At 63.0% G+C, this 23,174-nt stretch overlaps 1 protein-coding gene across 1 annotated transcript in view; it reads right to left on the bottom strand.

Annotated features, from left to right (window-relative positions):
- Window positions 1–1,543: 1,543 nt before the first annotated feature.
- Window positions 1,544–23,174, bottom strand: part of PMEPA1 (prostate transmembrane protein, androgen induced 1) — a 47,945-nt gene continuing 26,314 nt past the window's right edge. The window contains exons 2-4 of the mRNA XM_045833708.1: window positions 9,264–9,418; window positions 4,742–4,795; window positions 1,544–4,320 (exon numbers count right to left, since the gene is read on the bottom strand). Coding sequence (XP_045689664.1) covers window positions 3,772–4,320; window positions 4,742–4,795; window positions 9,264–9,418 — 758 coding nt within the window. The 3' untranslated portion in view covers window positions 1,544–3,771. The remainder of the gene's footprint in view (window positions 4,321–4,741; window positions 4,796–9,263; window positions 9,419–23,174) is intronic.

Raw genomic sequence — 23,174 nt, 5'->3', positions numbered from 1 at the left:
AAAAGTAGGCGGTGTTTTGGGAATCCTTGTAACTCCAGTCCTCCCTCTCTCGGTGAGACCACCGGCCTGCGCAAGTGTGGGCACTGGGGTCCCCGCCCGGAAACGGAGGGGGTAGGGGAAGAGGTCAGAGCGCACTGCGGCTCCCAGCGATACTGGGGCTGTTGCTGAGGGCGGTGGGGGGCAGAAGGACCAAAGAAACACAATAGCCTCCTTCCAAAGAATTGCAAAATTTATTGTTTAAGTATTGCAGCTTTCAGAATGTCGTCATTGCCACGGGTGATTATTGATACACAACAAGCGATTTCGGCAGGCCTGTGGGCTGGAGTCCAAACACAGAGTCTCACGCGGCAGCGACGTGGGCCCCGCCCTCCGCGCGCCAGAGCGCCCACAGTTCCGCAGAACCCGGGAGACAGGGCGGCACTGGCCACGCCCAGCGCACCGCGCGAAAGCGTCGCCGTGGGCACAGCCGCCCCGGAGCCAGGCGGGCAAATGGGAGAGTGGCATCCCCCCTCTCTCTGCTTTGTCATACGGCAACATTTGAAGTGCGGATTCCGGAGAAACACATCTCTTTCCTTATCGTCGGGACGTCTCAGGGCTCTGGAAGCTTTCTGTTGCGCGTAGAAAAGAGAAATATCTGAAACGTACGATTCACAGAGGAGACAGACAAGGGCAGGGACCGACTCGGCGCGGGCCAGCCCTGGGGCTCGCCGGACGGGGAAGAGACGTTATGCTCTGCTCTTTGCCCAAACCTGGGGTGTGCGGAGAACATGGACGGCTCTTAGTGGACTTCGCTAAGTCCATCTGCGTGGGCCCGGGCTTTGCGGGGTGGGGATGGGGTGCAGGGGGATGTGATGATTGGCAAGCAGGAAGACAATAAGCATTAAGAAAGCTGAGCTCTACCACCTTGTCTGAGTCTAATCTGGTCCCCCTCCAACCAGCCATTTGTGAGGATTCCCCAACTCTTGACTGGAAACGGGGGGCCTCCTGCAGGGTGTTTCCAGGCTTTTCAAAGATAATGGCAGGATGGCAGGACGGCAGGACAGCCAATACCTAAAGAGTGTACCTCCCCACCCCACCAACTCTGGGGTCCACAGAGAAACCAAGGGCTTAGCTCCGGGGGTCACTGCCACAGACACACACCACTGGTTTTCTTGAGACGCGCTGGGGCTTTAAGGAGCCACTCCGCCACGTGCCTCTGCCACGGTCCTCTGCTGGCACGAGGCCCGGGGACACCGCAGCATGGTGGCCGGACTCAACGCCGGGGCGTGGTCTGAGGGCTGCACTCTGCCCTCAGGCACCCTGAGGGCAGCCACCCACCCCGGCTTCCTTCTAACTCCTAAAACACAGCAGCTGTGGATGCCACCACCCAGCACCCAGCACCCAGCACCCGGGTTCGGAGTCTGGTTCGAGAGGACCTCGGGGACGCTTGGGACTGGCTTCGCCTGACACCGTTCACAGCAGTGAGCTCCACTCCTAGGTTCTCGACCTAGGGGCATCGGGTGGGCATCGAGCACAGTACTTGACGATGGGAGTGGGGGCTGGAGGGGCGGGACGTGAGAGGGTGACAGGGACGTTTGGAAAGCAGCAGCAGCCCTTTGTGGCCCGGGAGCCGCACGGCCAGTCCTGGGCGAGCCAGGCCCTGTCCAGGACCGCCTGGCCTGGTGACAGGAGAGAGTTAAGTGCTTCCTCGGTAAGGCACTAGGGAGACAGACGCCCCGCGGAAAAACACGTCTTTAAAAAATGTTGTCTATAAATGTGTCCCCGTGCCTTTCAGGACAAGCTAGATGGACTTCTCTGCATGACCTTTCAAAAGAGTCCTCTTTGAGGGAAGCCGATTTCCGGTTGAAGACCCCCCCTCCCCCCAGAGAGGCGGGTTTATGGTGAGGGCAGAAACACCTCCCGCTCCCCGGCTGGCCAGTGGGCCTCAGCTGGCCTTGCATTTGCTGGTCTCTAGGTGCCTGCGATGTGCATATAAATAGAGTTCAAATGGTCGGAACGTCAAAACTGTTCTCGGGGTTTTGCTTCTCAGATAATACAAAAGTTGCTTAAAAACAATAGTTATTGCCTCTTATACCTTTCTCTTATGTTCATGGGCTACTTAGTATTCTGCCAGACAGGAAGACACCTCTGTGGGGTGGGGGCTGGGGGGCTGCTCTCCCGGCTGGGGTGTCACCCACCCCACGGAATATTAGCAAGTCCTCAGGGGGACGAAGGACCTCCTGCTCCAGCCACTGTCCCTGGTAGACGCCCAGGGACCCCCCTCACTCCACTTCCTGTCGTTCACCTCTATGCGCACACAGGTGTGCCCACGCATGCTTCCTCACCTGCGCACCACCGTCAGAGGGGCCTCATCACACCCGAATCCACTCAGGGGGATCCTGGCGAACAAGAGTTGTGTCTTAGAAAGATGCTCAGGGAAACACCCTGAACAGGACCGCTTTGGGAGCAGGGAATGGGGGTGGGGGGGAGGGAGAGAATCCAGCTTCTCAGGCATCACGCAGAGAAGGCTGGACTGCCTTTCTCGCTTCAACCCTTCCGCGTGTCCCGGGAGTGTTTCTTTTTCATCTCTGGTCTTCCGCTTATCGGCCTGTCAAGTGAGAGTCGATACGGAGAGAGAAAGACAGGGACAAGGGCACACGCCTGGCCCTCCGGGCCCTCCCTACGTGCTAGTGGACGGCACTGACCTTGGCCGGCGCGCTCCGGAGCCGCCCGCGCCTTCTGCACAAAGAAGCCGTCGGTAACATACATGGCAATGGGAGCACCGTGGTTTTTTAAAACAAAAAAAAAATAGGAGGAAAACTTAAATTCCTTCAGTAACAGTTTATTTTCATTTGGGGGAGAAGCCAAAGCCACCACCTGGATGGAACTTGGTGCCTCGAACAACTTTCCTATTTCGTGCGAGCCGAAGGCCGTTCTGACCCAGAGGGGGAGAGAGTGTGCCCCCTTCGGGAAGGAATGTGTCATCAGGTGAAATAACCTGTCGCTAGACAAAGCTTCCGCTTCGGAGGAAGGCGGCCCGTCCGGATGCCTCTGTCCAAATTCCGCGGGGAGCCCACCCGCCGCCTGAGGTCGGAGGTCGGCGTTTCTCCCTCACGAGTCTCGACAGACACGATAGAAGTTTCCATCAAACAAGCACTGACATATTTATATTAAAAAATAGTGCAAAAGCTCAACATTTATATAAATAACTCTAAACCCCTGCTTTGTCATTGTTTTCTTTACAAGGTAATGCACACTGTTCTGAGTTGGCACGCAAAAATGGCCATTTTCTCTTCTAGTTCAGAAAACAACTTCTTTTTTTTTTTAATAGGACTCTTCTAATACAAAAATACTCCTGCCCTCGCACATACAGTTTCTCTTACTTTATATATATTTATATATATAATATTGCAGATCTTTAAACAAAGGTTTTGTGCAAATGTCTTTAAAGTTAAGTCATCATCAACAAACAGAAGGGAAGCGTTCACGCAGGTCAGTTAGGAACAGAAAAGACTAGGGTAGAATCTTTTTTCTCTTTTGCCTTCAAGACACAGCTCAACAAAGAAACATGTTTTTTTTTTGTGTGAGGTTTTTTTTTTTTTTGCAAGCTTTCTTAGCTTGTGCATTCAGACCAGACAGAACATGTAAATATTTATACACAGAGAGGTGGGGAAGGGGATGGTGATGCCCGCGGTTTCGGTGTGTGTCCTCCCCCCCTTCCTCTCTCTTTTTAGAAGTGCGGAGTGTTTTCGCCTCTTTCCCCACCGCCGCCCCGGCCCCTCCCGGGAACCCCTAGAGGGGGTGTCCTTTCTGTTTATCCTTCTCGTGGCCCCAGGCGGCCGTGCTCTCTGGGGGCGCAATGTGCGCGTGGTGGAGCCGGGTCCCCTCCAGCAAGGCGGGTGGCGCGCTACTCTGCTGGTGCTGGAAGGTGGCAGACCCGGGGTAGTGCCCGATGACCTCGCTGTAGGTGGGCGGCGGCCCCTCCATGCGCCCGCCGCCGCCGTAGCACGTGGCGCTGATGCCCGAGTTACTGCTGGGGGGACAGGGCCCTCCCAGCATGGCGCTGCCGAGCAGGTCGCTGTCGAAGATGGTTCTGTTCGGGGGCGCGCGCACCGACTCGCGGTTCAGCTCCAGCTGCTGCTCCGGGTCCCGCAGCTGGAGCGTGCAGGGGCCCTGGTAGGGGGGCGGCTCCTCGCCGTCAGACAGCGAGATGGTGGGCGGGAGGTCGATCTCGTGCGGCAGGTAGGGGTAGGTGGGCTGGAAGCGGTGGAAGCGGTCCCGCTGGGTGAAGGCAGGCACGGCCAGGCGGTCGGCGGGCCTCGGCGGGGCGTAGACCTGGGGCTGGAGGGGGCAGAGCACAGTGAGGGTCCCCGGAAGCAGGGCCCCGGGCAGGGATGGCTGCCTGGGACTCCGCTCCCTGTGGGAAGGGAGACCGGGACGCAGGGAGAGTGGGAAGGAGCTGTGCTCGGAGCCCAGCCTCCACCCGGGCCCCAGGGGAGCGCGGGCCTGTGACACCAGCGCGGAGCGGCAGAAGGGGCGGCCTTTGGCCTGCGGGAGGCAGACTCCAGGCCGCTTCCTGGAGGCAGCGAGTGCATCCTGTCCCAGCAGGGGGGATCCTGGCCGCCAAAAACATTTCTTCAGAGAAGCACCACGGAGTGAGCCCAGAGGTGGGAAAGGGACCCGCTGGCCAGGGGGCCTTGGGATCCACGAAAGCAGACTGGGGGCCTGGGGGCGGGGACTGGGGGGCAGCGCTGGGGCTCACCTCTGGGATTCCGCCGCCTGACACTGTGCTCTCTGAGGGCCAGAGGCATCCTTCCTGTGTGGGGAGAAGAGGGACAGGTCAGCGGGGCAGACGGAGTTGAGGGAGTCCAGGATCCCCCCGGCTCTGACCCTGAGATCTTCCATTTGGAATGAGTTCTCGCACCATCCCCTTCCCGCCATCCCCACCCCGCACTCCCCTGGCCCAGGCACTGGACCCCTTGAGCCGTGATCACCTGGCCTCATCACTGATCTCTGGGCTCCCACTCTGTCCCCCCAAAACACCCATCCACACTTTGCAAAACACACAGCGGATTCGTGGGCCCCTTCCCAGAGCCCTCCAGCTCGCCCTGTGGGCCCCAGAGTAAATCCGAAGTCAGCCACGAACCGGCCACAGAGAAAGCTGGGCCGGACCCAGCCCCCTGGCCTTGACCAGCCCCCCCCTTGCTGAGTCCCCCAGGCGAGTTACTGAGCCCCCGAACGGCAGGCGTGCAGCACGCACACCACTCGGGAGTGTGTGTGGCCCTCAGCGAGTCTGTGAAGGTGTCGGGGACCCTCACCTCCCTCCCCCCAGCCAGGCTGACCACCGTCCAGCGCTCGGAAGTGCAGAGTATGTCCGTCAGGGCCCCCCCAGGGCACGGCCACCCCCTTGTTTTGTTCATTCCAGGGTCCCCTGAGACTTTCTTTGACACCATTACCTAAAGGGCCCCTGAAAAAACCTGCCATCTAATTATTTCCTTCAAAAGAATCACCTTGTCTGCATGTGTGTTTAGTTCCTGACCCGCCTTGGCCTCCCTATTGGGAGCCCAGGCTATAGGTGAAGAAATGAGAGGTAACAAGCCCAGGGCCCCGCCTGGTCGCTCCGCCACCAAATGACTCAGTGAGTCCACAGAGGAGGCTGTGGCTCCAGGATCCGCGCCAAGCTCCGGGCCGGGGCAGGGCCTGCAGCTGCCACCCCCTGAAGCTTGGGCCCGGGCTTTGACATTCTGGGCGGGGCCTATAGCTCCGCGCTCCAGCTCCGCCCCCCCAAATGTAGGGGGCTGGCTCTGGCTCTGGACTGCAGAGTGCGCTGGGGCAGCCAGCTACGTAGAGGCACAGCCCAGTGTGAGTTCTCACCACGCTCCTGGCTCCCCCGCCCCTACTACCACCCGCCGGCATCGTCTGCCCCGCTCAGGCCCCCCTGACCTTGGCCTTGGGTGCCGGACAGAGCTTAGAGACAGTGAGCTCGCCCACAGAGGGGCCACGGGGCCAGGGAACAGCCTGCTCTGCCCACACTGGGGGCCCCAGATCCCACTGCGGCGGAAACTCCACTGCCTGAGGCTCCAAGGGCCTCTCTCAACCAAAGACCCCGGACCCTCCCTGTCTACTGAGATTCCCCCGTCACAGGGGGAGCCCTGGGGGTCAGGAAAGGGGGACCCCACGCCAGAATCGGTTCATGCGAGGGGGAGACCCGGCCACTGGGCCTGGAGGGCGGGATGTGTTCTCTTAAAAAATAAAATCAGCTTTATCGAGGTTTATCTGACAGATAACAAACTGCATGCACTCCAAGTATATAGCGTGGTTAAATTTTGGCATATGTTTGTACCAGGAACCCGTCTCACCGCAATCAAAATAACAAACGCATCCATCATCCCATTAATTTCCTTGGGAGTTCCCAGTTGAGGGTTCCCACCTGCCGTCTAAAAGAGAAATTGCCCAGAGGGCTGCAATTCCCTACATGGCCACTAGGGGAGCCCTGTGCCTCTCAAAAACGGTCCCAGCAGGGACACGCTGAACCAAGACAACGCACTGCAGTCCAGTATGTCCCAGGTGTGGGCGCGCGGAGAGCAGACACACACCGTTACTGTTCATATGGTCGTTAATATTAATAATGATGTATCGACTGCTGTCCTGGTGTCGGGCTGCGATAGGCTCTTCGAAGCACCATCTCCCTTCTCCCAATACACCACCGCTCCCAAGTGGATCCGGGAGGCCAGGGCAGGGGGGAGAACAGCCAAGGTGGCTTGGACGTCGTGGGGCCCAGATGGGCCCCGGCCTAAAACCCTGCGTCTGAGGTCCTGCGAGACGTGGCCACTGGAGCCTACCCCCGAGCCCCAGCTCAAGGGTTCTCCACTGGGTTACAAAGTAGCGCCGCCCAAGGAGGTTAAGAAAACACCAGTCAGGTCCTGGCAGGTGTGGCTCAGTGGGTTGGAGCATCGCCCCGCAAACTGAAAGGTGGAGGGTTCGATTCCAAGTCAGGGTACATGAGGGAGGCAACTGGTTGATGTTTCTCTCTCCCTCCCTCCCTCCCTTCCTCTGTCTCTGGATATATCCTCAGGTGAGAAGGAAGAAAATAAATAATTAATTTTAAAGGGACAGGAAAACACCAGTCAGTGCCTGGGGGGCCCCCACCATGGACCACAACCTGAGCGCCTCCAACCTGAGCACCTGGAGGTCACCTCCTCCAGGGAGACTTCCAGGAACCACCCACCAGGAACCATCCACCGGGCCAGACACTCCTCCGGAGGCTCCTGCAGCATCTGGGCTCCTCCATCAGCCTGGCCCCGCTCTACGAAGCTCCCTGTCCCGCTGGCCGCACTGCACTCGGTTAGAACCTGGTTAGAACCCGCCTGCCCGGAAGCCAGGTCTTAAGACACTTTGTTTCCAGCTCAGCAAGTGGCCCTGACATCCTCCCAGTGCACAGGCCAGACCCCCACGGTTGTTCCCGACAGCTCCTTCTTGCCCCTGCCCCTCCCTGACACTTCAGGCTCCACCTGGCTCCCTTTCTTTCTAGGCGCTTCCTTGCACTGAGCTCCTCCAGCCAGCCTCAGCTTCCCCAGGTAGACCAGTGGTCCGAAAACCGTTTCCTTAAAGGGCCAGAGAGTAAATTAGTGTCTCTGTGGGACAGACAGTAGGTTGCATCGCAACCGACGCTGCTGCTGATGGCAAATGCAGCCACCACAGACGAGACCGCAGGGATGGGCTTGGCTGTGCGCCAGCCAGGAAACACACGCCCAGGAAGTCGCTCCGATCGGGGGCCACGGCAGGACAGCCAGGCCAGGGGTGAGCCCAGCCCCCGGCCCACAGTGGCTGGGTCTGGGTCTGTCTGGGAGGTTTCCGGGCTCCGAGACTCCGCAGATGCACTCTGTCTGGCAGGGGGTCCCCAGGGGAGCTGCCATACTTACAAGGCTCTGTGCCTACCCAGCCAGGCATCCCCGGGGGCCTGTGCAGGTGGCTGGGTGGGGGAGGGGAAGGGGGGCCCCCCCGGCTTTCTTTTAGCCCCAGGTGCCCTGGAACCAGGGCCTGAACCCTAACCCGCTCTGGGCACAAAGCCCCAGGCGCTGTGCACCGAGCTCTCCAGCCCCCTGGAAGCAGGGGCATGGCCCACGGGAGCCTCTGCTGCACCTGCACCCCGACCCCACACTCCCATTGACCTCATCCTCCCAGGCCCATGCAATGGACTGCGGGGGGCGGCGGGAGACAGGCCAGCTCCACCCATTCTCCCGACGACGCTCACGGGAGGCTCAGAGGGGAAGGGGACCCCCCCGGAGCCCGTGCCACAGGGCCACCATCTTCCCCTTGGGTGTGGGCTCTCCAAACTGTCACCTAAAAGCTGGGTGGCCTCAGGCAAGTGTTCCCACCTCTCTGAGCCCGTTTCTCCTCTGTAAAACGGGGTTCCCGTGCTGCTGCAGGTGGGGGAGCTGGGGAGCGCGGGTGCAGCAGACGTGTGTGCATTGCTGCCGGCCGCACTGTTGTGGGGTAACAGCAGGGGCCACCGAACCCACGGCGGAGCCCCGGCCGGGGAAGCACAGATTCCTCCAGAGCAGCCGCGCCCTCAGGACACATGCTGGGTCTCGGGGGGGGGGCGCCCAGTGTTCCCGCCGGAGGGACCAGGGCAGCCACTCCAGGCCCCGGCAACCCGATGACATAACGAGGCCGCGGCCTGACGCCAGCGGAGATCCCGAGCCTGCCGGGACAGGCCTGCCGGCTGACTTGGCTCAGCCCTAAGCCCCGAGCACTGCCGACAACCACGTGTCCCCGGGAACAGAGAGGCCACACCTGGCGCTGCCTCCCGGGCCTGTCACTGTCCTCCCACAGGCTCAGAGATGTGCGCCGGCCCACGGCCCCGGGCCGCCCACCTGCCACCACCTCCCTCCTCAGAGCCCACCCGTGGGGCCTTAGCTTCTGTCTCAGGCTTTTACGCACCGAGTGGGGACTGACGCCCCAGGTCATGGGCCAGGGACTGGTCTGAGAGGGCACAGGGCCAGGACCAGTAGAGCTGGGATCAAACTCGGCCCCAGGAAGGGCCCCCCCCGCCCCCCCGTGACCTGCCGCCTCCAAGGCCTGAGTCCCTGGCCCAGAGCATGCAGGGCACTGGCTCCAGGGAAAGCCGCCCGCCCCCACGCCCCGCGTCTGGGTCACCTCTGCAGGACCGGGCACCTCTCCCACAACCCGGTCCGGTCAGGCCTCTGTCTGGACCTGGCACCGTGCCCCCCCAGGGCCTGGGAGCACCCCGGGAGCGTCCCGAGGTGAGGACGGGCACTCACCGAGGACAGGGCGTCTTCCCTCCTCCGGCCCTGGCTGTGCCGGCCGATGAAGGAGCGCGCGGACAGCTTGTAGTGGCTCAGCAGGCAGGTGATCACCACCACCATCACCATCACCACCACCACGATGATGGTGATCTCCACGAACTCCAGCTCCGCTGCAAGGCCAAGGACACGCGTGAGACCTCGGGGACCTGGTGAGCCCGGGGCTCGGCGGTCTCCCGGCCCCTGCGCTCCCGATACCCCTCTTCATGCCCCAACACACACGCAGGTAATGCAGATACAGCCACGCCACACACACACACACACACACACACACACACACACACGCCCTCTGGTGAGGAGGCTCAGAAAAGCGCCAGTCCCGGGGGCTGTGGGGGCTGCGATTCTAATTCCTCGTTTCTGGTTTGGTTTGGTTTCTCTCCCCGGAAGTGGAAACACTCTCAAGAGAAAGAGGATTTTGATCCTGCTGGAGCCAGGGGCGTCTCGGCTGACTTGGCCCCCCACCCCACCCCACCCCACCCCCACCCCGCAGCAGTTGCCAGGCCCTCCCAGCCCAAAGCTGGCCAACAGCCCAAGGGGCAGAGCTCTCTTCTCGGCAAGCAGGGGAATGCACCGCCCCCACCCAGATGGGGCGGGGGGCAGGGAGACGCCCCGGTGCCACTGGGCACCGATGAGCCACTCGCTGAGGGCCCCCAGGGCTCAGGCCCAAGGTCACAGCCCCTGGACTCAGGTCCTCCCCCTCCGAGGAACGCAGAGCCGGAGGGTTGAGGACCGGCTGCAGGTGAGGTCTGGCCGAGTCAGGGCCCTGCCCTCCCGCGCTGCGTCCCCCAAACTCCAGACCCTGCGGGGCTGGCCCCTCCCACCTCTGGCCTCAGTTTCCCCAGGGCTTCCAGTGGGAAAGCAACACCCCCCAGGTGACCACTGCTCCGTCGGCCCAGCCACGGAAGCTTCTCCACACAGGCTCCACGTGCCCCAGGGGGCCTGACCCCTTCGTCCGTCCCCCCCGGCTGTCCAGGACACCCCCCTTCTCACGACACATAATCCGTCTGCCCCGCTGCGCCAAGTGTACTTGGCACCATTAGTAGGTCAGGCAAGTCTGCCCCTCAGGGGACATGTGGCAATATCTGGGGACATGAGTGGCTGTCACAACCAGGGGCGCTCCCGGTGTCCATGGGCAGGGGCCTCCCGTGCACACAGGATGTCCCCGCACAAAGAACGGTCTGGTCAACAGTGGCGCAGCCGAGTGCCTCTGTGCGGGGCCGAGCGTGCGTCCGGGGCCCATCTGCCATCTCATCTCAGGGGCCAAGTGACCGACTCGGGGATGGAGCCCAAGGGCCGGAAGCCGGTGGCCTCTCCCACCTGGCCATCCACTGGCCCCAGGAACTCGGTCTGGACCCTGGGCCTTGGCTCTGGCCCACAGGTGGGACTGTGTCTCCGTTTCGCCCTGGAGAGGTCAGGAGGGAAGAGGAACTGGCCAGGGACGCTGGTAACACTCTGAGCCTGGAGAAAGTGGGGCCCCGCCCGGCAGGACCTCGGCGAACCTCCACCGCCAGGGAGACAGCGTCACTTTCCCGCCGGGAGGGCGGCCTGGGTGGGCAAAGGCCAGGCCTCGGCCTCACCCCAGTAATGGCGACCACACCTCCCGCCTCCCCAGGCAGACGGGTCCGGGGCCTGGCAGCCTGGCGTGATGCTGCAGGGTCCAGGTCCTGCCCGTGAGGACCCGGGATACAGCCACCCACTCAGGGGACACACAGGCCTGCTTTGTGCAAAACCCACGGCCTCCCGCCGCAGAGGGGACAGCAACCCCTCCCCCAGCCCGGCGCACTCTTCACCCCAGCCGTACCCTGGCGGTGGGCGCCCTGAGGCCCCTCCCCCGCTGTCTCTGGGGCCCTGCTGGTGCTGGGCCTGGGAGGAGGGAGGGCGGGCTGTGGGGCGCTTTGTCCCCGTCCCAGTGGCCTGCAGGGCCCACGCCAGGCTGTGCTCTTTTCCTGGTGCCGTCTGCGTCCAGATGGTGGCTACGGCCGAACCCGAGAGGCTGTGGGGGCCACCAGGGGCCCCGGAAGAGCTCCAGCCGACCCGGTGGCTGTGAAGAAACCTCCCACAGCTCCACGGACCGGCTGAGGGGGGCCCAGAGGGCAGGAGGGTCTGGTTTCTGGGGTCCAGGGTCCAGAGTGAAGGAATCGCCCCCAGAAATGAGCACAGGGCTCCTGGCAGCGCCGCTGTGCCCACCAGGGTCCCCGGCCCACACTCTGCTCCACGCAGGCGCTGCTGGTTGAAAGCCCAGCGGGCCAACAGGGCGGCACCACAGGCAGGCCACCCCGTGGGACCCCGAGGGACCCCGCCTCCCCGGAACCCAGAGGCTGGCCACTGCGAAGCTGCCTGGCCTCTGACGCCGGCAACATGTCTGAGAGTTTTAAAGCACTGGGTGGAGGCTTTGGGACTTCTGGCCAAGAGAGGAGCCCCAGGCCACTCAGCTGCTGATGGCAGAGGCGGACCCTGCCATGAAGCCAAGCACCCTGTATGGTACAAGCAGAGGTGGATCCTGCCACTGGGCCCCTTCCCTGGCCTTAGTCCCCAGACCACGGGTGACCACAGGACTCACGACCCAGCGCTGGCCCAGCTTTGCACTCTCTTCACCAGAGCCATGAAGTGGGCGCCATCACCCCCCCCCCCCACACACACACCCAATTTGCAGGCCAGCAAACTGAGGCTTGGGAAGCAGCTGCCTTAGGTCACACCCAGAAAAGCGGGGCCTGTTCTGCTGAATTCTCCCGGCCCCCCCGAAGGATGGGTGAGCTCCCCTTCCCCACGCCCGAGCACCTCTGAGGGCTCCCAGTCCCGCCCCCTGCACCTGCCAGCAAGGTGGCACCTGCCACCTCTGGGAGCGCCCGCTACCACCTGTAAAGAGCTCGGGACAGGACAGGAAGCAGCGGGTGCTCCACCATCACTGCTGTCACAGTGGGGACGAGTGGCACCCCTCATCCCGGCCGATGCCCTGGACACATTGGGCGTGTGTGCCCTGCTGGCTCTGTCCCTGGGCTGGGGGCTTGGGGCACGGCCATCCAAAAGGGTCACCGGGGTGGCAGCTGGATCCGAGGCCACCAGGGACTTCCGACCGCTGATCTCTTCTCTGAGGATGCAGCTACGGGAACGGAGCCTTTGGGAAGGAAAACCCCTTTCCCCTCGTTTTGTTCTGGGGTCAAGTCTGCTTGCCGTGGGGAGGGCTGGAGAGCAGCCCTGTCAGTGTCCTCGGTGACCGCCCCCTCGGGGTGGGCGACAGACGCGACGGGCTCTGGGGGGACGGCGCCCATCTTCCGCGGGCAAAGGAAGGTCCCTCTAATATAATTCAGTGTCCTCTTTCCCCGCGAATAATTTCAAACCAACAGGTGGCCCCGCCCCATCGGAGCGGCCTGACTCTCGCCGACACAGCCTCGGCCACTCTGAGACGTGTGCACACGGCCCCGGTCCCCTACGCGCCAGGTACGGCCCAGGACGCCGAATCCACACTGTCACTCCGAGACGCAGACACGAACGTGACCTCTCAGCCCCTCTACAGACGAGGAAACTGAGGCTGAGAGAAGTGAGGGGATTCGCTGACGGCCATGGAGCCCAGGGGTGCTGCTCCACACCCCATGGTCCTTGGAACCCTGGCTCCAGAAGGTCGGACACAGCACAGGTTCCAGCCAAGGGCTCGTGTTCAGGGGACTGGTGGCCAGGCGGGAACACCGTCCACCACGGGGCCCGTGCAGCCAGTCCCTGAGGCCAGTGGTGCCCGTGTCTCCGGCCGACGCAGAGGAAAATCACAGGACAGAGCGGAAGGAACCTCTAGACAGAGCCCCAGGGGGGCTGTGGGCACTGCCCATGGCACGGTGCACACTCACGAACAGCTGGACACTCCTCTGCCACCAGCACCTGTGGCCAAGCACCCCTCCAGGACAGGAGCTCCCCGCTGGTCCCCACGCCGGCCCTGGGGTGCAGCGCGGGCCCCCACACGGCCAGGAGCCGAGTCAGGGAGCGGTCCCGAACCCACGGTTTCCAAGGGAGCCAGATGCGCTCCCAGAACACAGTCTTGAGAATTAAATGACAACTGTGGCTTGAAAAGGAGCTAATTACGGCACTTCAAGAGCGATGGAACGCTCCACCAGACCTGTGATACGGGAAGAACACGCAGGATTACATCCGAGACACGGCGATCCGACCGCACTAAATGCGACCTGGCAGGTCTCCACGGGACGCGAGGCCTGCGGTTTCCACCGGCGACCGCAGCGCAGGTGCTGCCGCCTCTGCCGCCGCCCAGAGTCAGCTCAGCGACGGGAGAGACGGGGTCCTTTTGACTCCAGGCTCACGCTGCCCCCAACCCCCTTCTTGGTGACAGAGCCGCCACCCGAACCGGTGCAGGAGTCCCAGCTGCGAGCAGGGAGGTGGCTGGTGGAGAATTCGCTAATATGCGCAAAGCCCAGGCCTGAGGGACAGTGGCCTCAGGTTCTCTGCTGCATGATTCGGGGCGGGGGCAGTGGGGACCTGGGCCAGAGCTCACCTGGCTCCTGCCAGCCCGCAGGAGGTTTCCAGACCAGACGGCCCCCCCACCCTCACCCCCCAGGGCCTGCCCCGGCTGTGGCGGGGCGGCCGGCAATGCCTCCCGGTAAACGAGCAGCCTGTGCAGGCTGCCCTGTCTGGCCCCCCGGCCGCACGCCGAGGAATTAGGAATCGGCACTGTCTGAAATTTATGAAAATCTGGTCTCGTTAGGCCTGCGTGGATGCACCCCACCAGGGCCGGCCTCATTGTCATTCCGCGGAGCCCCCGCCTGCCTGGGGTTCCAGCCACCGCATGTACTCCCCCTCCTCCTGCCCCCTCCCCTCCCCCCCCACTGCATTTGAATGAGAGCCCAGCTCCCCCACCCCCACCCCCAGATTTTCAAACCAGATGGACCCAGACAACTTTCTGATGGCTCCTGGTGCCCTTTCAAACACCCCCCTGTGGGCACACTCATTTCTTCGGGTAACGGGACCGTTTACGGGTTAAAAACCACGGGGGTCTTCCCCTGGAGGTGTGGGGGTGGGCGGCAAGCCGGGGCCCTCTCCTCGGCTTTGAAAGCAGACCGTGCTGCTGCGTATTCAGAGGGTGCAGGTTAGGGACGTGAGGTTTGCCTCCGATGCTCCCGAGGCTGAACCCCAGCTTTGTCACTTACAGTGGCCTCGGGCCAACCATCTGGGGGGAAGAAACGGAGGGTGACCCCGTGCCCACTTCACACCTTGTGGAGAGAAACACACACGAACGAATTAGCCGGCATTTCCAGGAAGGGCCCCCGGACGCCCGAATCCACGGTCGCTGGAGAAGGCCCAGCGGCGTGGGTGCCCTCTGCCAGGCCCGGGCGAGTGGACAGTGTAAACCAGGAGTCTGTCCCTCTGCAGAGCGAAACAACGCCTCGAACCTTTCAAGGGTGAACCCTGGACCAGGGCAGCCCACTCCGGGCGCTGACCTCCGCAGGTGGTTCTCCCGGAATCCTCTCCCTTTCGCGCCCACGTCTTCTGTGAAAGGACCGAGCTCAGCCGTGCCCCGGGGCCTTTGCACGCGCCCTGCCGACCTCCTGGGCGATCTCTCCTCATATCCGAGTGCTTGCTGCCTCCTTAACCCTCCAGGCCCTGCTCCACGGCCTCTCCCCCAGGACACGCCCCTGAGCACCCCGTCAGAAACAGCGCTCTGTCCCCAACCCAGGCCCCGTGTCCCCTGCCTGCTCTGTTCTTCTCTGCGGCGTGACATCCGGAATGCTGCCTGTGACCCGTCTAACCACTAATTTCCTGCCTCTCCCTCCTGGAACACCCAGTGTCACCTGAAGTGACCCTTTGCTTCGTCTCGGTGTCCCCCGTATGGAGGACGGTGCCTGGCCCGGGGCAGGAACACAGTAAGCACGTTGGAGGAGTGAGCACCCGCAGGTGTGGTGACCCGGGGCGGGGGGCCCCCAGCGGGACGGCCCCTCCACAGGACAGGCGCACTGCACGCACCTGGGGTTACGCTCAGAGTCAGAGGGCAAGACGGAAGCGGCACCCAAACCAGACGGCGGCTCCCACGGTGGCCCTTCCCAGGAGGTCCCCTGCGTCTGGGACCAGTGTCCGGCAGCACGGCCAGGGTGGGGGGACAAGGCCCTCACTCTGGGGCTGAGGGTGGTGGAGCCCAGAGATCACGTGGCCTCTGACCGGCCCTGAAGCGTGCCCTCGTGGGGAAAGGGGGATGACTGGCCGGCACACCGGGCGGTGTCCCTGGCTCCGGGTGCCAGACGGTCCCCTGGGCCTGCCCTCCCCTCACCTGGAGAGGGGGAGGCCCGTGTGGCCAGACACGCAGCTGGGCCTGTGATACAGTGACACACCGTGTCCCCAACACTGGAGGGGACTGACGGCCACTCCAGGGAGGCAGGCGTCCTCCTGGCTGCTGGAGGCCACACGGGACAACAGAAGATGGACCAGGCTCACCCCGTCCCCTCCGCCTGAAGGCCGGGTCCGGCCTCTGCTTTCCTCCCTGGCCACACAAGCGCACACACACACACACACACACACACACACTCGCGCGCGTACACACACAATGTGCTTCCCTGCTGGGCCTAGCCCACCCCTTCCGGGCTCCCGAGCAGGCCCTGCCTCGGTTTCCTCCCACTGCATTCTGACTCACGCCCCCCTCTGTTGTGGGCGCCTGAGGAGGGGCGCCCAGGGAGCACCCTCCACTCCCCCAGCCAGAGCCTCCAGAGGAGGCCCCACGCCAGGCTGTCCCAGCGCAGGTGGAAGCAGCACCCAGAAGCCCACGGGACCGTGCACAGTCAAGGCACACGAGTCAGACAGCACAGACGGGACCGGGTCCACAGGAGTCTTCAGACAAATCAGGAACCCCACACGCTCTGCGGCGGGCGCCCCCCCTCCCCGAGGGAAGACCCCTCACCTCGGCTGGTGAAGGGCCAACTGGCACTGATGCCTGAGGCCCAAGTTCTGGGGCTTCCCCCCGACACGTCCCGGGGTCCTCTTTTGGGAGGGAGGTGGCCTCGGGGCGGGGGGGGGCCGCAGCGGCCGGCCCCGAGTCCGAAAGCGCGGGCGGGGACCGGAGGGCGGGCCGGGACCGCGAGGGGGAGCGGAGGGCCCGTGCCGCCGGTTCAGCGCCTCGTGACGGAGCGCTCCCTCCGTCAGGGAAGACAAAGCGGTGCCTTTTATCTTCCCCGCTATTATCCAAATGGAAAGAGCTAATGGGATTTTCATTCCGCTGTCACCGGCACCGACCGTCTTTAAACACCCACTGTCAGCGCGGGGTCCATCACCGTCCGGGGGTTATTGGCAGGACGGAGCGAGCGCGGCACAGGGGGGGCACGGCCGGATCCGGCGGCGGCCGGCCGGTCGGAGGGGCCCCGGGAAGGTGTTTAAAATGCGTCGCCTGCGTCCTGCTAACTCAGACGAGCCGGGGACCCTCGGGCAGGGCAGTCGCCTGCCGGTGGCCGTGCTGATGACGGCCACAGCCACCTGCTCGGGGGAACATTTGGGCCGTGCCTGTCAAGATTAAAAATGCGTGCTACCTCTCAACCCAGCGGTTTTAACTTCCATGACTGCCATCCAACAGAAAATTTCGCAGAAGGGCTGGAAGGCAGAGATGCATACAGACACCACAGCAGGGTTTAAAAAAATTTTTTTTTAAAGTGAACAACCAGGGACCATCAGCACCCCCCTCCACAAACTCTAGTCTGCCCCATCGTGCATGATAATGGGGCCGCTAGAAAGACCCCTAAGTCAGGGCTCCTCGCCCTGGGCCCTCCCCACCCTGGGCCGGACCCTTCCCTGCTAGGGAGCCGTCCTGGGCGTCGTAGGCTGTTCAGCAACATCCCTGGTCGTGAGCTCCACTCCCCCTCCCCCGCACGTCCCCTGGGGGTCAGGGTCGCCCTGGCTGAGAGGCACTGGTGTCAGTGGTTACTGCTGGGCCGAAATAACGAGCCCGGGACAATATCGGTACCGCAAGCCCCTTTTTAGAGCGACCGTGAGGATGAATACCGGATTGTTGACGGTGGCTACTTCTGGAAGAAGGCAGCTACACTTCCTGCTTTCTGGTCTTCTGTGCTGTTCGAGTTCTGTGGTCACTTTAATTTAGACGCGATCTTCATTAGCATGCCCGAAAGACTCAGGCGTGTGTGTGTGTGTGTGTGTGTGTGTGTGTGTGAGGTCCTGTGTGTGGCTGACACTGCGAGGCACGCTTGCCCCCGCCACTTGGGAGGCCCCCCGTGTGCTCTCTGCAAACCAGCAGATGTTTCTTTCTCTCCGTTGCCGGTTTTCAAGAGCCTGGTGTTTCCCAACACGAGCGCGGACGCAGCGCCAGGGGATGGGAGGTGAGCCGGCTCCCTCTCCAAGCCTCTCGGACACAAAGCGTGCTCTGAATCGGGCGGCACAATGCGGCCGCTACTTAGCCGCTTCTCAATGGCTCCTCAATCGACCGGCCGCGTGCTGGAGTGGCCCTGAGGCCGGGCGGGCGGCCGCTGTCTGGAGGGGGCACCCCGCTGACCCAGGGTGCCCTTCCCTTTCAGGACCGCGAGGGACCCAGCTCTTTGGGTCTGAGCCAGGGCAGAAGCTGGGGGAGGTGGACTGACGGCCAAGGTCAGCTGTCCGGAGAGGTGGGAGGAGGTGGGGAGGGCCGGACAGGCTCCCCCGGCCCCAGGAACAGACCCGAATTCTGTGATGGGGTCGCCCATCGTCCAGCGCCCTGGAGCTGGCCTGGCGGGCCCCAACCCCAGCTCTGCCAGTGGCCCGACCTGGGACCCAAGGAAGGTTTTTCATGCTCTGCGCCTCAGTTTCCTCATCTGGAGAAGCAGGGGTGCGGGCCTACCTCTCTAGCTCCTCTCCCACCTTTGTTCGGACCCCACGGCCAAACTCGCGGATCCCACGTGAGCATCCGAGGACAACCGGGCCTGGGTGCGGAGCTCACCAGAAACCCCACGGAGCGGGCCGTGCTCCCCCGCCCTCCCTCGCCCTCCCTCGTCAGGAAAGGGGACTGGTGTTGTGGACCAAATGCTGTGTCCTGCCCCCAAGGTCACTGGTTGAATGAAGCCTTAGCCCCCAGTGTGGCTGTATTTGAAGGGGGGGGGGCGGTTCTGAGGGAGTGATTATTATGTTAAATGCGGCCTGGAGGGGAGGCCCTGATCCCACGGGGTCGCTGTCCTCAGCGGAGACCGCAGCGCACACACATCGAGGGAAAGCCATGGGACTGTCGACCAGCCAGCAGGAGAGGTCTCGCCAGAAACTCCATGTGCCAGGACCTCGAACTTGAACTTCCAGCCTCCAGAACAGTAAGCACGTGACTCTCTACGGTGGAAGCCCCGAGCCCATGGTGCTCTGGCGGGGCAGCCCAAGCAGCAGGACGTGCCTCAGGGAGACCAGGGGGCCGTGTGCGGAAGCCTCAAGTCCTGGAGGCGGGACCCTCGCCCCGGTGTGGGGAGGACCCAGCGAAACACAAAGGCACCTGCTGGGGATGGGGGGGGACAGGCAGTCGGTTGTGGGCACCTATCCTGGGGACTCGTCAGCCCCACCAGTGTCCACGCAGCACACCGTGGCTGTGCACCTACTGTGTGCCAGGCGCCGGGGCACTTCCAGTCCTCCGGGGACTTGTCCTCCTCTGTGAGGTGACAGGATTTGCCTCTGTGCCCCTGGCTGGGCCCGTTTCTGGGCAGACGGTCAGCGACCTGGACTCTGCCAGCGCCCTCCCGACCAGCCGTGTGCACCTGCCGCCTCCCCTCCCGGGCCAGAGGTCTGGGTCCTCTCACCGACCCCTCCCCGCAGCCCTCCAGAGGGTGCTGGTCCAACTGTCCCCCCACTTGAGGGCCGTGGAGTCTGGGGCTGGGACACACACGCCCGAGCTCACACAGGTCACGTGGCTGGGCCTGGGACCCCCGACCTCCGTAGTCCCCTGTGACAGAGAGGACAAGACCCCCCCATACAGGGCCACGGCCACAGCCCACCCCTCCCGGCAGCCCCCGGCGGCGAAAGCAGGGACGGTCCCTTCCCCTGCTCCAGACCTTGTCACCTCTTAGAAGGAGCAGCAGATGGCAGAGGCCTGAGTCCCCCAGATGCCTGACTGGGCCAGAAGGTCACCCAACAGTGACACAGACCCCGGGGTCCCCGGAAACAGCCCCGGCCCAGGATGGGGCATTCCTTGCTGCTGGTTTGTTAACACTTTTGTGGGGAAGGTTCCGGGGAGCAACACTGGACACACGGACGCCGGGCCCCCGCACGGACCGCCCGGCCAGGCAGGGCCCTGAGCAGGTGGGACAGCGAATGCGTCTCCGCCTCCCTCTCCGGGCCCCGAGAGCCCGAGTCCGCCCCACGGCCTCTGCGTGTCTGTCTGTCTCTGGTCCGTCTGCGGATGTGTCTCCTTCTGTCCTGGGCTGTTTGTCCTTCTGGTGTCTCTGCCTGCGTGGGTGTGACTGCCAGGAGTCTCCACTGTCTGGAGCCTTTTCCTGACGCCCTGTTCGGGTTTCTTCCTCTTTCTTTTTTTGGGTGCCAGGCACAAACCGAATCCCAGGGGCCTCCAGACGCCGGACGCGCCGGCACCTCTGCAGGTCTGCACCCCAGGGGGGGGCCCCAGCCCACGGCGAGGCTCCCCCAGCCCCTCATCACTTCCTTCTGACGCAGCGTTTTCCAGAAACGGAAAACGCCAGAGGCTGGAGAGGCCCAGGGCTTCTCCAAGAGGAGCTGAAGCTCCCGGAGGTGCCTTTCCCGAGTTCCCAGGAGGGGACGTGGCGAAGCTGCAGGAGCTGAGTGTGGCCCTGGCTCTGAATTCGAATCCCGCAAGTGTGACTCTGGCCCCCTGCCTCGGTTTCTCCACCGTACAGCTGGGGTCGCTCACAGGGGAACCTCCCAGGCCTGTGGGGCACCTGCACACACACCGCACTCTCCCCAAACGGGCTGGCACCCAGCAGGGGCATCGTGAGCGGTGGCCACCCTCGGGTCCAAGGCAACAGCTCCACCCGACCGGGCCGGGCACGGGGGCCACAGTTACAACAGCACAGTTTTATTAACGGTCTGGGGCGGCCGGTCCCGAGCAGGTAAAGCCAATCTACACGATCACAGCTGGTGTGGGCAGAGGGGGAAGACAGAAACAGCAAGAAAAATCGAGAAGCCAGAAAAACCCATCTGGAGACAGACAGACACGGGAAAACCAGGTCTAGATGCAAGGGGGGCTGGGGGGGCTTTCTCCCAACGGGGCGGGCAGAGCCACGGGACAGCGGCTCAGGGGCTCCAGCCGAGGAGAGACCTGGCCCCCGACGGGACTCCCAAGGGTGCTGACCACCCACACAGGGGCCCACGGGTGTCCCCAGGCGGAGGCTGGCGGAGACTCAGGAGTCAGCCCTCACTAGCAGAAGCTGCACCCACAGGTCCTCCCTCCCCCCATCCGTTCTGCACGTAGCCTCTATCGCATTTTTTTTTTAAAAAAACATCAATCAAATGACTGACTCCCGCTCCCATGAAAACTCTCCAAGGCCCACTCAACCCGGACCCACCGCTGCCCTCCCTTGCTCACCCCTCTCCAGCCACGCTGGCCCTTTTCCTGCTCCTGCCCCAGGGCCTTTGCATGTGCAGATCTGTCCTGGGATCTCTGCATGGCCCACCTCGGGGGGCCCCTAGTCACCCCATCCCCAGTGCGCTCACCGCTCCCCTCACTCTGCATCTCCTGATGGCCTGTCCTGGCCACACGGGCGGCGCGGTGTTCAGGGAAGGAGTCTGGACCGCCCAGCTCTGCCCCGTTCTGGCTTTCCACGCCTGCTTTCTTTGTCTGCACCGCGGAGGAAATGTCGGCCCCACCTCCGTGGCCCGATGGAAGGTTTTAAACTACCTAGAAAGCACCTGGCACGTAGCAAAGCATAGCGTATGTGTGCGCTACTAGGAGACACTATCTTCTCGCCCTGTCTGGCGTGGCTCAGTGGACTGAGCGCCAGTCTGTATAACCAACGGGTCGCTGGTTCGATTCCCGGTTGGGGCACATGCCTGGGTGGCAGACCAGGTCCCCAGTATGGGGTATGCGAGAGGCAGCCACACATGGATGTTTCTCACCCCCTCTTTCTCCCCACCTTCCCCTCTGTCTAAAAATAAATAAAATCTTAAAAAATAAAGAAACTATCCTCTTACGAATTTGCTTGCCTGTTTATTATTGATTCCGCCTCTCCAGCAAGAAGGCTCCGCACAAGGGCCCTTGTTTATCTTGGTCTCACTGTCGCCCGGGCGGTTAGCACCACACCTGGCGCAAGGTGCCGCCTCCGGTTAATATTTGAAGGAGGAAGGGAGCCAAGTCCCAGGTCCACCCGCCGGGACTCGCCTCTCCGCCCAGAGGACCGGGGACGAACAGGTGTCGAGGGAAAGTGAGGGGTCTCTCATAAAACCAAACAGGCGGCAACCGCACACCCCTACGGCCCAGCAGCTGCACCCCTGGGCTTGACCCCGGGGGAGGGGGGCGCCCGTCCACACGCGACCCTGTGCGCAGGACCCTCACGGCTGCTCTGCTTGGGGCGGCCCCCCTCGAAGTGGCCTGGTGGTGCTCTTCGAACAGGTGAGCGGGTACACGGACCTCGGCGGCGAGTGCTCGGCACAGGACGGTGCTCGCGTGCACAGGGGAAACCGGAAGGAGGTCGATGGTTTGCAGCGAGCGTCCTTTCCGGTCTGTTCCTAGATGCTACCCCCGGGGCAGGCTGGGTCACGTGCACAAAGGCTCGCTCTGTCTTGTTTCTTAGAATGGCAGGCGGTTCCACAGGGATCCCAAAATAAAGTTTTCGGTTTTTGTTTTTAAAGTGAAGAGCGTTGGCGGGCCCCGTCACCACCTGGAGGGCCCCGTCCCTGGGGCCCCCCGAGTCACTCGGGCAGAGGGCACCGCGGGCAGCCTCCAGTGACCCGTGAGGGCTGGCACCGGGAGGGTGGCTGGCTGGCTGCAGGGGGAGGGTCAGAGCCCAGACAGAAGCCGCCTCCCCCACCCCCCACCAGCCCCCGCCCGTCTCCCGCTCACCGCAGCCGCCATCTGGCCCCCGCAGCCAGCCAAATGAAACCATCTCTCCCTGTCATCTTCCAACGTGCCGGTCTGGCTCCCAGGTTTGAGGATTCAGTTCTAACCACGCCACGTAAAACTGAGAACCGAAGAGAGATGTTGAGTGACCTCGAAGCACTGGCTCCTGCTGGCTGCCCCCCAGCAAAAAGAGAACCTCCAACTTCTTCCCCAAGGGGAGGGGGAGCGGTTTGATTCCCCTGATAGAAAGTATCATTATGTCTCCATACAATCAACTGTCCCCACACAATGTATCCGAGTGTCCTTGTATCCCCAGCACGATGGCATGTCCCCAATACAATGTATCAATGCCCGCCCCCCCGCCTCATTGTAAAGTATCAATGCATTGCCAACGATAAAGGGACCCTGCATTCTGCTGTCACGGGCCGCCTCCCACACAGCAGAGTCAGGAGCTGCACGGACGTCTGGAGACCCCTGAGTGTCTTTCCCTCACACACCGCTCGCCCGGCTTCTCCGGACACCTGGCCTGAGTACCAGTCCCTCTGCCTCTGGGGTCCGCGCCCAGCCCTGTGCTGGTGCGGGAGAAGCCAGCGATGGCCCCCACGGGGCTCAGGTCTGCCGGGGGGGTGGGGTGGGGTAGGAAGACACTGAGCTAGAGAATATGTAAGCACCCAGCACCAGGAGTTCTGGGTGCTAGAAAGGTGACGCAAGAGGGTGCTGAGGGCAGTGCAGGGTGGGTGGGCCCCTTAGGTGGGTTGTCGGGGACGGCGTGTCTGGGAGACCTCGAAGCCGAGACCTGAAGGATGGGGGAAGATGGGGGAAGATGGGGAGGGACACCCCCGGCCGAATGAATGAATGAATGAACGGCCAGTGCAAAGGCCCTGAGGCAGGCATGAGGGTGTGAT

Source organism: Phyllostomus hastatus, unplaced genomic scaffold, assembly GCF_019186645.2.
Source record: "Phyllostomus hastatus isolate PE091 unplaced genomic scaffold, TTU_PhHast_1.1 phas_contig_17, whole genome shotgun sequence".
NCBI classification, from domain to species: Eukaryota; Metazoa; Chordata; class Mammalia; order Chiroptera; family Phyllostomidae; genus Phyllostomus; species Phyllostomus hastatus.
Note: the sequence above shows the minus strand (reverse complement) of the source record. Positions and strands in the feature narration are given on the sequence as shown.